We start from the raw sequence: 12,425 nt of genomic DNA on the forward strand, positions 1-12,425 counted from the left end.
TGGAAACTATTACTTAGAGAGTTGTCTACAAAAAGTACATTCCTTACACAAATTAGGATATTCTTGGTTTTTTTCAAAAATTTAAAGAAAAACACAGTAATGTACAAGGAAAGGTGAAAAGCAACCGAGCGGTTCAAATAAGCTTATCACCCATGCAGACTCAAAGGTGGCTGTGGGCCTACGCGTTTCGAATCCTGCCGATCTATGAGGATTCTCTTCAGGGCCTTTAGTTATATCTATAACAAAAAAAGAAAAGAAGAAAGTTTGAAGAAAAGAGTTCATATATACATACAGTGGATCAACTTCAGAATCCTCACTCAGGTCACCCCCTCTCATCCGCCACATCCCGGGGTGGTAAAAATACTATGCCAGGGCGGAAACATAATTATGGAAGCTGACTCGAATTCTCTGCGAGGTTTAATCGAAGTGGCTGGAGAGTGAGAACATATTATGATCTTACCTGCCTCGGTGGTAGGCGGGAGTGCTGTGCTGGAGGCGGAATCGCCTGAGAGAACGGAGGAGGTGCCTATAAATGGGTAGACACACATATAATCAGGATAGGCATTTTATTGATACAGGGCTACAAGTTCTAAAAACCACTGTCATTACCTATTCTTAATGAGCCTTTATATTGGAGTGTAACGGTCGTCGAAGTGGAAAAAGCACGAAGTCTAAAAAAGAGTAACGGAACACAAGCTAGAGTTAACTCGAGTCGCCTAACGATACTAACATGTTGGAGAATGACTACTGTCAATTCTTACCAATAGGAATGGGCATTCAAGGATGCACCTTATCGGGGGTGATTTGAGAGACCGTAATTGATTATGGAGGGCGTGGTCCGCTGGACGCGGCTTGCTGTTTACAAACGGATCAAAAGGCCCTGCAAAAAGTAACATGATGAATGTTAGCGGACCAATGGAACGAGTCTAACAAAATTGGAAAGAAATTAGTAATCATCTTACCAAGAACGCGGAATAGCGCGCTGGTATCATTTTGAAAGAATTGCTGCGGTAAAAAACAACGGAGTGAAAGTTAGTTCCGGGGCAGTATAGTGTAACTGGCTAACTCTACGAGGCAAACATACGATAGTACTCACAATTGAATCACTATTCCAGGGCCTCGGTCGACGACGTGGCAAGAAGTACACACTCTGGCACAGGCGCCTTAGCTAACAGGGCTGCCGTGCAAACGCCCATATATACAGGTCGGTGATTGGTGAACGCCTACCTTGTTTCTGGTATTCATTTTGGAAACAGAAAACCAGGACTGGATTTGGCAAGCCTACCAGGTTTTCCAGGGATTTGGCCTGCGTGAAGATAATAATAGTACAACCAGTCTACTCATAATTTAAATATTTCACTCAGTTCATTCAGCCCAGACACCGAAGTGTCAAATTTAACTATTAAAAAAGCTTCCCGTTTTGACAAGGCAAGATTTTGATCGCCACCACGAGGGTTTTTTTCCACTTTGGAAATCACAGTCCATTTGAAGTCACTGACAACATGCTGCATCCGCGTCCAATGGAGCACCAGAGGGGCATTTTCAACCTTCTTTTTAATTCTCGATTTGTGTTGAGAGATCCGTTGGCGGATCTCTTGATTGGTTTTACCTATGTACAGTAGGTGACAAGGGCATGTGATGCCATACACGACAAACTTACTCTTACAGTTACTAAAGGATTCATGTTTCCAAAAGATACCGTTATGCTTGAACAGTGAACCCTCAATACAAGATTCACAACAAAGGCACGTGCCACATTTATGGTGTCCAAGAATGGGGGGCATCCCCATCATTTGGCGCAATGTCGCAGGTTTAGGTGCTGGCATCGCAGCACGGACAATGTGGTTGGCAATGTTATTTTCCTTTTTAAAGGCAAATAGAGGCATGTCTACAAGACTTTCATCCAGATCTTTCACTAGATGCCAATTCTGTTTTATGACTTTTTTCAGATGATTAGCATTAGGGCAAAACGTGGTGACACAAACCTGTCGTTTCAGTGCAGGTTTAATTTTTCGTTCTAGGGTGGTCTCACGTGGTGTCCACTGTGCTCTCTTCATACAGCTCTTCACGAGTTTCTTAGGATATCCCCTATTGCACAATTTGGAAGTTAAATTGGCCGAGTGATATTGAAAATCTTCCTTGAATGTGCAGTTCCTGCGGACTCGAAGGAACTGCCCATAGGGGAGGTTTTCTCTGAGGTTCCTAGGGTGGTTACTTGAAAACATAAGTGACTTGTTTCTATCAGTGGGCTTGCTGTATAGAGTCGTGGCCAGTTTCCCTTCACAAGGGAAAACCTCCACGTCTAGGAAAGCAATCTTCCTAGTAGAACTGGAAATACTGAATTTTATATCAGCAGTTCTATCATTTAACCATTGATGGAACTGGTCAAGAGTGTCACTGTCACCTGTCCAAGTCATAAAAACATCATCAATAAACCGGAGCCACGCTCCGATGTATTGAATGAAAGGATTGTTCTGGTAGATATATGCCTCTTCATACATTGCCATAAACAATACCGCCAATTCTGGCGCAAAGGGACACCCCATGGCTACTCCTTTTACTTGGTAGTAGTATTCGCCATTAAAACAGAAGTAATTCTTCTTTAAGGCGAAAGCTGCCAAGTCCACGATGAAGTTGGTGGGCACCTGCGTCGGTCTAGGTCTGGAATCGAGATAATGTGTGAGTACTGCTATCGCCTCATCTTGAGGGATCTGGGTATAGAGAGCAGTTACGTCCATAGTAACTAGTCTGTCTCTGTTTTCACAGAAATCAATTCTTTCCAATTTGTTGATAAAATCAGTTGTATCCTGGAGGTAGGATTTTACACTGATCATAAATTCTTTTAGAAAACAGTCTACATATTTAGCTGCTGGCTCAAGTACAGATCCGCATCCCGCAACGATGGGTCTGCCAGGGGGGTGGTCAGGATCTTTATGTATCTTAGGCAATACATAGAACATAGGCACTTTTGGATGTAGAATTTTGAGATATTCAAATTCTTTTGGTCCAACAAAGCCTAAATCAAAACCTTTTTGTATGATGGCAAAAAGTTCATTCTGGAGGTCTGTAGTAGGGTCTTTATTTATTTTACGGTAGCAGCTACTATCTGCCAGCTGTCTCATGACCTCGGTGGTATAGTCGTTGATATCCCACACTACAATCGCTCCACCTTTGTCGGCCTGCTTTATTATGACCGTACTGTCAGTTTTAAGGTTGTTTAGAGCTGTCATCTGTGCCTTGGTGGTATTATATTTTACATATTTCCTCTCTTTTTCCATAGCCGATATAGCCGATAGAACACTTTTTTCGAAGGTAAGTAGGTTTTTTGGAACTTTACTTGCTGGAGGACAAAAGATGGATTTGTTCCTAAGGCCGGTAACCTCCATGGGCTGGTTACTGGGGGCTTCCCTAAAGAACAGAGTCAATCTTAGTTTCCTGCAGAATTCAATGAATTCTGACTTCATTTTGACGAAGTCAGTTCTTTTGGAAGGGACAAATGATAGTCCTTTAGCCAACATGCTTTCTTCGTCAGATGTTAAAACTTTTTTAGATAAATTGAAAATATGCGACGCGTCTAGTTTTTGTAGTGCTGTCGTCTGGTTTTCATTTCCCATGGGGTATTGGTTCTCACTCGTCCCCTGGGCAATGTTTGGCCTCTCCCTAAAAAATGGGGGTTTGACGATTGGTTTTGTTGTTGTTGGTTAACGTTCCAGTTCCGATTCCTATTAGGACGGTTATAGTTACCGGTAGGTTCACTATCAGTTCCTGATGACGATGTATCACTAAAGGAGATGAACTGCTTTCGCGATCTTCCCTGGTTACCCGGAAGGAAACGTCTTGATTCCGCTTTGGAATAAAAGTCGGCCTGCAAGTAAGGGTATATGTTGTCTAGGGAAAAACCTTTTTTGTCCTTCTCAAATTGGTTAGATTTTTGAGTTATTGTATAATCTTTAAATTCTTGGATTTCTTTATTGACTTTATCCAAGAGAGCCTTGGCGTCAGCTATGGTAGGGTTGATACTTATTTCCGACTCTAGTTTAGAAATTTCGGCTAGTTCTTCTTTCGATATTCTGACAGCTGTCTCTACTGTTAGAACCATTAGATCTCTACTGCATTTAGTTTCTATCATGGAAAAACCTTTCTTAAATATCGGGTCTTCGGTAAAAATTACGGGTATGTTTTTAATTTGTAAACCAGCAGGAATGGTGCCTTCCCGGAGGTGTTGCAACAAGAAGTGACCATGGAGGTCTGTCCTTATCTGCTTCTTTTTAAGACGAATCAGTTTATCCGATTCATTAGACGTAGTAGCTGTCTCACTTAAGGTAACCGAGGAGAAGATGGGTGGGTCACTGAGGAAGTTTCTGATATGATCCTCTGTATAGGCGAAAGTATCTTTTTCTGCCATCACTCTAAGGAAACAATGAAAAGAGAGAAAAAGTTTAGAACCCTTAAAAAAGAAGAAAAATTAGAGGATAGCATGTACATAAGACACAATCACACACTTAATGAAAAATACAAAGGTAGCATAAAGTCTATCCTTACTTCAAATGAATGAACAACAACACCTCGCGGGCCTGCGCCCACAATTATAACCAAAAAACTACGAGGGGGTGGCTCTAATCAGTATGGCTGAGCCAATATCCAAAAGAACAAAGTGGAAATGCCAGTACTGATGCAAAAATTATTAAACATTTAAACGCAAAGCCTGAAAGAATAATTCAAGGCTAGGAGCTGATTAATAGCTTTTATTATTTAGTTCCAACGAACAGCTCTATTTTAGAAAAGCATATTCAAAACGATGAACAATATTACATGCTACGTACAAAAATAAAAGGTAGGGGACTCTTGCATCATATCAAGCATGTCACAAGCATACAACATTCAACCATTCAGGGACAACAACAATTATTAACATGTGCAGTATATTACAGTGATTTACAATAAAAAAACAAGCACAACAAGGCTGAAAAAGGGCCACGGTCTGCAAAGTATTTTGGAAACTATTACTTAGAGAGTTGTCTACAAAAAGTACATTCCTTACACAAATTAGGATATTCTTGGTTTTTTTCAAAAATTTAAAGAAAAACACAGTAATGTACAAGGAAAGGTGAAAAGCAACCGAGCGGTTCAAATAAGCTTATCACCCATGCAGACTCAAAGGTGGCTGTGGGCCTACGCGTTTCGAATCCTGCCGATCTATGAGGATTCTCTTCAGGGCCTTTAGTTATATCTATAACAAAAAAAGAAAAGAAGAAAGTTTGAAGAAAAGAGTTCATATATACATACAGTGGATCAACTTCAGAATCCTCACTCAGGTCACCCCCTCTCATCCGCCACATCCCGGGGTGGTAAAAATACTATGCCAGGGCGGAAACATAATTATGGAAGCTGACTCGAATTCTCTGCGAGGTTTAATCGAAGTGGCTGGAGAGTGAGAACATATTATGATCTTACCTGCCTCGGTGGTAGGCGGGAGTGCTGTGCTGGAGGCGGAATCGCCTGAGAGAACGGAGGAGGTGCCTATAAATGGGTAGACACACATATAATCAGGATAGGCATTTTATTGATACAGGGCTACAAGTTCTAAAAACCACTGTCATTACCTATTCTTAATGAGCCTTTATATTGGAGTGTAACGGTCGTCGAAGTGGAAAAAGCACGAAGTCTAAAAAAGAGTAACGGAACACAAGCTAGAGTTAACTCGAGTCGCCTAACGATACTAACATGTTGGAGAATGACTACTGTCAATTCTTACCAATAGGAATGGGCATTCAAGGATGCACCTTATCGGGGGTGATTTGAGAGACCGTAATTGATTATGGAGGGCGTGGTCCGCTGGACGCGGCTTGCTGTTTACAAACGGATCAAAAGGCCCTGCAAAAAGTAACATGATGAATGTTAGCGGACCAATGGAACGAGTCTAACAAAATTGGAAAGAAATTAGTAATCATCTTACCAAGAACGCGGAATAGCGCGCTGGTATCATTTTGAAAGAATTGCTGCGGTAAAAAACAACGGAGTGAAAGTTAGTTCCGGGGCAGTATAGTGTAACTGGCTAACTCTACGAGGCAAACATACGATAGTACTCACAATTGAATCACTATTCCAGGGCCTCGGTCGACGACGTGGCAAGAAGTACACACTCTGGCACAGGCGCCTTAGCTAACAGGGCTGCCGTGCAAACGCCCATATATACAGGTCGGTGATTGGTGAACGCCTACCTTGTTTCTGGTATTCATTTTGGAAACAGAAAACCAGGACTGGATTTGGCAAGCCTACCAGGTTTTCCAGGGATTTGGCCTGCGTGAAGATAATAATAGTACAACCAGTCTACTCATAATTTAAATATTTCACTCAGTTCATTCAGCCCAGACACCGAAGTGTCAAATTTAACTATTAAAAAAGCTTCCCGTTTTGACAAGGCAAGATTTTGATCGCCACCACGAGGGTTTTTTTCCACTTTGGAAATCACAGTCCATTTGAGGTCACTGACAACATGCTGCATCCGCGTCCAATGGAGCACCAGAGGGGCATTTTCAACCTTCTTTTTAATTCTCGATTTGTGTTGAGAGATCCGTTGGCGGATCTCTTGATTGGTTTTACCTATGTACAGTAGGTGACAAGGGCATGTGATGCCATACACGACAAACTTACTCTTACAGTTACTAAAGGATTCATGTTTCCAAAAGATACCGTTATGCTTGAACAGTGAACCCTCAATACAAGATTCACAACAAAGGCACGTGCCACATTTATGGTGTCCAAGAATGGGGGGCATCCCCATCATTTGGCGCAATGTCGCAGGTTTAGGTGCTGGCATCGCAGCACGGACAATGTGGTTGGCAATGTTATTTTCCTTTTTAAAGGCAAATAGAGGCATGTCTACAAGACTTTCATCCAGATCTTTCACTAGATGCCAATTCTGTTTTATGACTTTTTTCAGATGATTAGCATTAGGGCAAAACGTGGTGACACAAACCTGTCGTTTCAGTGCAGGTTTAATTTTTCGTTCTAGGGTGGTCTCACGTGGTGTCCACTGTGCTCTCTTCATACAGCTCTTCACGAGTTTCTTAGGATATCCCCTATTGCACAATTTGGAAGTTAAATTGGCCGAGTGATATTGAAAATCTTCCTTGAATGTGCAGTTCCTGCGGACTCGAAGGAACTGCCCATAGGGGAGGTTTTCTCTGAGGTTCCTAGGGTGGTTACTTGAAAACATAAGTGACTTGTTTCTATCAGTGGGCTTGCTGTATAGAGTCGTGGCCAGTTTCCCTTCACAAGGGAAAACCTCCACGTCTAGGAAAGCAATCTTCCTAGTAGAACTGGAAATACTGAATTTTATATCAGCAGTTCTATCATTTAACCATTGATGGAACTGGTCAAGAGTGTCACTGTCACCTGTCCAAGTCATAAAAACATCATCAATAAACCGGAGCCACGCTCCGATGTATTGAATGAAAGGATTGTTCTGGTAGATATATGCCTCTTCATACATTGCCATAAACAATACCGCCAATTCTGGCGCAAAGGGACACCCCATGGCTACTCCTTTTACTTGGTAGTAGTATTCGCCATTAAAACAGAAGTAATTCTTCTTTAAGGCGAAAGCTGCCAAGTCCACGATGAAGTTGGTGGGCACCTGCGTCGGTCTAGGTCTGGAATCGAGATAATGTGTGAGTACTGCTATCGCCTCATCTTGAGGGATCTGGGTATAGAGAGCAGTTACGTCCATAGTAACTAGTCTGTCTCTGTTTTCACAGAAATCAATTCTTTCCAATTTGTTGATAAAATCAGTTGTATCCTGGAGGTAGGATTTTACACTGATCATAAATTCTTTTAGAAAACAGTCTACATATTTAGCTGCTGGCTCAAGTACAGATCCGCATCCCGCAACGATGGGTCTGCCAGGGGGGTGGTCAGGATCTTTATGTATCTTAGGCAATACATAGAACATAGGCACTTTTGGATGTAGAATTTTGAGATATTCAAATTCTTTTGGTCCAACAAAGCCTAAATCAAAACCTTTTTGTATGATGGCAAAAAGTTCATTCTGGAGGTCTGTAGTAGGGTCTTTATTTATTTTACGGTAGCAGCTACTATCTGCCAGCTGTCTCATGACCTCGGTGGTATAGTCGTTGATATCCCACACTACAATCGCTCCACCTTTGTCGGCCTGCTTTATTATGACCGTACTGTCAGTTTTAAGGTTGTTTAGAGCTGTCATCTGTGCCTTGGTGGTATTATATTTTACATATTTCCTCTCTTTTTCCATAGCCGATATAGCCGATAGAACACTTTTTTCGAAGGTAAGTAGGTTTTTTGGAACTTTACTTGCTGGAGGACAAAAGATGGATTTGTTCCTAAGGCCGGTAACCTCCATGGGCTGGTTACTGGGGGCTTCCCTAAAGAACAGAGTCAATCTTAGTTTCCTGCAGAATTCAATGAATTCTGACTTCATTTTGACGAAGTCAGTTCTTTTGGAAGGGACAAATGATAGTCCTTTAGCCAACATGCTTTCTTCGTCAGATGTTAAAACTTTTTTAGATAAATTGAAAATATGCGACGCGTCTAGTTTTTGTAGTGCTGTCGTCTGGTTTTCATTTCCCATGGGGTATTGGTTCTCACTCGTCCCCTGGGCAATGTTTGGCCTCTCCCTAAAAAATGGGGGTTTGACGATTGGTTTTGTTGTTGTTGGTTAACGTTCCAGTTCCGATTCCTATTAGGACGGTTATAGTTACCGGTAGGTTCACTATCAGTTCCTGATGACGATGTATCACTAAAGGAGATGAACTGCTTTCGCGATCTTCCCTGGTTACCCGGAAGGAAACGTCTTGATTCCGCTTTGGAATAAAAGTCGGCCTGCAAGTAAGGGTATATGTTGTCTAGGGAAAAACCTTTTTTGTCCTTCTCAAATTGGTTAGATTTTTGAGTTATTGTATAATCTTTAAATTCTTGGATTTCTTTATTGACTTTATCCAAGAGAGCCTTGGCGTCAGCTATGGTAGGGTTGATACTTATTTCCGACTCTAGTTTAGAAATTTCGGCTAGTTCTTCTTTCGATATTCTGACAGCTGTCTCTACTGTTAGAACCATTAGATCTCTACTGCATTTAGTTTCTATCATGGAAAAACCTTTCTTAAATATCGGGTCTTCGGTAAAAATTACGGGTATGTTTTTAATTTGTAAACCAGCAGGAATGGTGCCTTCCCGGAGGTGTTGCAACAAGAAGTGACCATGGAGGTCTGTCCTTATCTGCTTCTTTTTAAGACGAATCAGTTTATCCGATTCATTAGACGTAGTAGCTGTCTCACTTAAGGTAACCGAGGAGAAGATGGGTGGGTCACTGAGGAAGTTTCTGATATGATCCTCTGTATAGGCGAAAGTATCTTTTTCTGCCATCACTCTAAGGAAACAATGAAAAGAGAGAAAAAGTTTAGAACCCTTAAAAAAGAAGAAAAATTAGAGGATAGCATGTACATAAGACACAATCACACACTTAATGAAAAATACAAAGGTAGCATAAAGTCTATCCTTACTTCAAATGAATGAACAACAACACCTCGCGGGCCTGCGCCCACAATTATAACCAAAAAACTACGAGGGGGTGGCTCTAATCAGTATGGCTGAGCCAATATCCAAAAGAACAAAGTGGAAATGCCAGTACTGATGCAAAAATTATTAAACATTTAAACGCAAAGCCTGAAAGAATAATTCAAGGCTAGGAGCTGATTAATAGCTTTTATTATTTAGTTCCAACGAACAGCTCTATTTTAGAAAAGCATATTCAAAACGATGAACAATATTACATGCTACGTACAAAAATAAAAGGTAGGGGACTCTTGCATCATATCAAGCATGTCACAAGCATACAACATTCAACCATTCAGGGACAACAACAATTATTAACATGTGCAGTATATTACAGTGATTTACAATAAAAAAACAAGCACAACAAGGCTGAAAAAGGGCCACGGTCTGCAAAGTATTTTGGAAACTATTACTTAGAGAGTTGTCTACAAAAAGTACATTCCTTACACAAATTAGGATATTCTTGGTTTTTTTCAAAAATTTAAAGAAAAACACAGTAATGTACAAGGAAAGGTGAAAAGCAACCGAGCGGTTCAAATAAGCTTATCACCCATGCAGACTCAAAGGTGGCTGTGGGCCTACGCGTTTCGAATCCTGCCGATCTATGAGGATTCTCTTCAGGGCCTTTAGTTATATCTATAACAAAAAAAGAAAAGAAGAAAGTTTGAAGAAAAGAGTTCATATATACATACAGTGGATCAACTTCAGAATCCTCACTCAGGTCACCCCCTCTCATCCGCCACATCCCGGGGTGGTAAAAATACTATGCCAGGGCGGAAACATAATTATGGAAGCTGACTCGAATTCTCTGCGAGGTTTAATCGAAGTGGCTGGAGAGTGAGAACATATTATGATCTTACCTGCCTCGGTGGTAGGCGGGAGTGCTGTGCTGGAGGCGGAATCGCCTGAGAGAACGGAGGAGGTGCCTATAAATGGGTAGACACACATATAATCAGGATAGGCATTTTATTGATACAGGGCTACAAGTTCTAAAAACCACTGTCATTACCTATTCTTAATGAGCCTTTATATTGGAGTGTAACGGTCGTCGAAGTGTAATAAGTAGGACTGTTAGCACTCTAGTTGTTCTTTGGAACACTCTGGGACATTCTGTCATTGGGCTATAGTTGGGCTACATCTGGCTGATATTTGGGCTACATTTGTTTTTTTTAGTCTCTGGTGGCCATCTTTGGGCTACATTGGGCTACATTGGGCTACATTTGGGCTCCAACATATATATAGCCCAATGTAGCCCAATATATATTTTTCAAAGTTAATTTTCGTAAAAACCACTGGAGCCTATATCTTGAGACATAGCAAAGGCACATCGGGCTACCAGTCCCTACAATTTTGCCAAGTTTGGTGTAAATCCATTCAGCCGTTCAGGCTAAAAGTGAGGCCAACCGCCCTATGGAAAATTGCATGGGAAAAACACGTTTTGGGACCCCCCTTTTTTCTCGGCCCCCCCTTGACGACACCCCCCCAAATTTTCAAGGGCTGCTCAGAAACAAAATGTTCCATTTTCCTGAAAATTTCAGCCAATTCTGTCCTCAAACGCTAAAGTTATTCGACATAGAATTTTCAAAAATCCCATAGGAAAAAAATCCTAACTATATATACCTACTGGCTATCGCCAGTAGGTAATATATATATATATATACACATTTATTTGTGTGTGTGTACAAAGATGTATATATATATATCTTTTCCAAAAATACACTCTGCGTTACGCAAAGCATGCGGTGCACTCGTGAGTTGATTTAAAGTTTTATTTCATCCAAGCCATCGTAGCTGATAAACGCGTTTCAGCCTTAGCTGCCTTTGTCAATGTCAGCGCGACTCCATTTTGAAAAACCTTAAATAAGTAATTTCACAACAAAATCAAAAACTGGCTACAGGAAGACATTGCCTTCTAAATTCATGGCGGCCATATTTGAATATGTACATTGCAAAACTGCATTTTATAACACATCAAACGCTTCATTAGATGCAAGTGCAACAACAAATATAATACCCATGTATACATTTTTTAACATGATTATCTGCTATGCAGGGAAACTAATTATGCCCTGAATGGGCCTGATATTCATCCTACATATCATCTGATAAAGGGATTAGACCGGTGATGTGGCAACACGGCAGATATAAGCATATATTATGTCTAAGATAACACTTGATTGCAATATCTCATTTATCATAAACATACACATTATAATATTTATTAACCTTGTTCTTCCCTGTATGAGCCTCGACATTGCCTTAACCACGCTTGCCATTAAGACCATGGTTAGTGCTGAGCTCCCACCTCAACCTTAACCATGGTCTCCCTCACCGTTATTATCTACTCCCCAAACATCATTTCACAGCACCCTCGATATAGGAGAAATTAGTAGGTTCTACTTGTAGGATTTTCCAATGTTTGTTCAGACATTTCCTTAACTCATGTGAGGTGGTATTATGAGTATTGATATATCTTACAATATCTTCATCAGAGTTGATAGCTTTCTTCCACTGAAGGAGTGTGCGCCTGGCAATTTTTTGTTGCATAGTGAAACGGAGATATATACATATATATGTATATATATCTCCATTTCACTATGCAACAAAAAATAGCCAGGAGCACACTCCTTCTGTGGAAGAAAGCAATCAACTCTGATGAAGATATTGTAAGATATATCACTACTCAAAGCACCACCTCACATGAAAATGTGTGTGTGTGTGTTTATGAATATGAATATACATATGGAAATGCAGTATATTACGTACTGGTGGTTGCTAGTAGGTAGGTAAAATTAGGACTTAGTTTCCATAGGAAGACCGTTTTTTGTTTTACTAAT

At 40.8% G+C, this 12,425-nt stretch overlaps 2 protein-coding genes across 2 annotated transcripts in view; one reads left to right on the forward strand and one right to left on the reverse strand.

Moving 5' to 3' along the window:
• The window catches only part of CACNG4 (calcium voltage-gated channel auxiliary subunit gamma 4), a 631,992-nt gene that overhangs the window by 431,848 nt on the left and 187,719 nt on the right, over positions 1–12,425 (forward strand). The window lies entirely within an intron of this gene.
• On the reverse strand, positions 4,733–10,619 carry LOC144770079 (uncharacterized). Its single transcript, XM_078654317.1, has 2 exons — positions 10,449–10,619; positions 4,733–10,224 (listed from the first exon to the last, which is right to left on the reverse strand). Exon 2 carries the CDS (start codon positions 8,606–8,608, stop codon positions 6,335–6,337), a length of 2,274 nt encoding a protein of 757 aa, XP_078510443.1. The 5' UTR covers positions 8,609–10,224; positions 10,449–10,619; the 3' UTR covers positions 4,733–6,334.

Source organism: Lissotriton helveticus, chromosome 7 (assembly GCF_964261635.1).
Source record: "Lissotriton helveticus chromosome 7, aLisHel1.1, whole genome shotgun sequence".
Lineage (NCBI taxonomy): Eukaryota > Metazoa > Chordata > Amphibia > Caudata > Salamandridae > Lissotriton > Lissotriton helveticus.

Bases quoted from the DNA above. Each gene is read 5' to 3' on its own strand.
- LOC144770079 (XM_078654317.1), bottom strand. From the start codon at position 8,608: ATGGGAAATGAAAACCAGACGACAGCACTACAAAAACTAGACGCGTCG.